Consider the following 2,120-nt stretch of genomic DNA (forward strand, 5'->3'; position numbering starts at 1 on the left):
TTAATATTTGATTAAAAAACGACAGTAAACCTTCTAGTTGTATCAGACATATAATGGTACCCTTTACCCACAGAAAAGAAATGATGCATATTTTTTTTCAGACGACATATCGTAGCATAAGAAGACCTAATCATCATTTCACATTACTTCATCTCCAAGGCAAAAGAGATAACTCCTTGTTATATGTTCTGGTGTCTGTCTTCTGTATGTTGAAACTAAAGATTCGGTCATAGTAGAGAGTCATCGCATGAGCAGAATAAACGCACGTGCCCCCCAGTACGGCGGGCACGGATTAAATAGCTGAATTTTGATATGAATGCTGTAAAAGATTGCCTGTCTAAAAAGATTTGTGTGTAGTCCAAAAGAGTTATCATTCCGCGTATATTAATACATGAAATCCACACTTGCCCGCGAGGCCGCAGGCTGCCAGACTAACAGAGTGTGTTCCCCGCAGGAGGATGTCAGCCATTTGCTTCGTGTGTAACCTGCCCATCCTGAGCCACCAGGTGGGTCTGGTGTGGGAGGGAGGCAATGGCTACGACGAGCTGGCGAGCGAGAGTTCGTCCCCGCGGCCCCGCGTGGGTCGCAGGGACTCCTCCGCCCAGATCACCACCATCGAGCCCCCGAGGGAGGTGCGGGAGACCTCCCCTCCCACGTCCCGCAGGCGGCGGTCTTCCCTGGCGCAGCTCACCGACCTCCTTCGCGACTGGGGCCGCCGGGAGCCGGCTGAGCAGCGCTCCACCAGCACCTGCACGTCGACCACCAGCACCCCCGTGGGGCCTCTCACGCGCAGGGAGAGCCGCGACCTCAGCCGGCGGGAGTCCCTCGCTGACATCGCCAAGTCCTTGCCGTGGCGTCGCAAGGATTCGATCGTGGAGGTGCCGCGCATCAAGACACGCCGCGAGTCCTCTGCGGAGATGAAGAAGCGAAGGCAGAGCGGCACGGACATCCGCACCGACATCGTCAAGTTCCTGGCCCGGAGGGAGAGCGTCGCGGAGATCCTGCGGCGGCGGAGGGATTCCCTAGAGCACGAGAAGAAGGAGAGGCGCGACTCCACCACGCAGGTGTACACGCGGACCAGCCGCAACAGCGTGGACAAGACGGCGTCTCCGGACCGGCCGGAGATCCAGTCCCCGCGCATCATCTCCTCCCCCGAGCCCCGCGACCTCGTGCCCAGGCCCATCGTCACCACGCAGGTGTCGGGCGAGTCGCACGTGTCGCAGAACTCGCTCTCCTCACAGATGTCGACGGGCGGCAAGGACCAGGCGGAGCCGGGCATCTCGGAGCCCAAGTCTCCTGTGTCTTCCCCCGCGCCCTCGTCCCCCACCACCGCCATCAGGAGGGACTCCACCACGCAGATCTACCGCGGGAGGAGGGACTCGCGGCCCCAGGTGTCGCCGGAGCGAGGCGGGGGGAGAGGGAGTCGCGAGCCGTCGCCGAAGTTCCGTGGCCTCAGACGGCAGTCCACCGCCATCGAGGAGGGCTTGCCCCTCCCGGGCTCCCGTCGGGGCTCGCGGCCCTTCCTCTCCCCCGACGGCCCGGAAACCGACGGCATGTCCAGGAAGTGTCGCCGGGACTCGCTTTCGCCGGACTCCGCCGCGGTGGAGGAGCTGTCCCTGGGCAGGAAGGGCCGGCGCGACTCGCGGCCACACCTCTCCCCGGAGGCCAGCGACTCGAACTCCCGCGAGACTTCGCCAAGGAGCAGGCTGAGGCGGCAGTCGACGACGGCGGCGGAGTACTGCGGGCGAGGCCGGCGGCCCTCGCGCTCGCCGCGCTCGCCCGACTCCTCCTCGACGTGCTCCTCCAGGGAACACTCGCCGAAGGAGATCGGGTTGCGGCGTCAGTCCACCACGGAGGAGATCCTGCTCTCGCGGGGCTTCCGGCGCCAGTCGACCACCGAGGACATCATGCGGGCCAGGAACTTCCGGCGCCAAAGCACGCAGAGCGAAGAGATGTCCAAGTCGCGGGGGCGGAGGGACTCGAGTGCGCAGATCACGGACGGGACGCTGGCCACCATGACCGTGGAGACCTCGTGCGCCTTCTTCGACACGTCCACGCAGACAGGTAAGACGCCCGCGCCTTTTCCTTTGGACTTCTTGGGCTAATCCCCAGTCAGTCGC

At 63.0% G+C, this 2,120-nt stretch overlaps 1 protein-coding gene across 1 annotated transcript; it reads left to right on the forward strand.

Annotated features, from left to right (window-relative positions):
- Positions 1-458: 458 nt before the first annotated feature.
- On the forward strand, positions 459-2,064 carry LOC119592005 (serine/arginine repetitive matrix protein 2-like; the record flags this gene model as incomplete). The annotated part of the gene is given in 1 exon segment (XM_037940779.1): positions 459-2,064. A coding segment is annotated over 1 exon segment (1,606 nt), but the record flags the coding sequence as incomplete, so codon positions are not given.
- Between the last annotated feature and the right edge of the window lie 56 nt (positions 2,065-2,120).

Source organism: Penaeus monodon, chromosome 29, assembly GCF_015228065.2.
Source record: "Penaeus monodon isolate SGIC_2016 chromosome 29, NSTDA_Pmon_1, whole genome shotgun sequence".
NCBI classification, from domain to species: Eukaryota; Metazoa; Arthropoda; class Malacostraca; order Decapoda; family Penaeidae; genus Penaeus; species Penaeus monodon.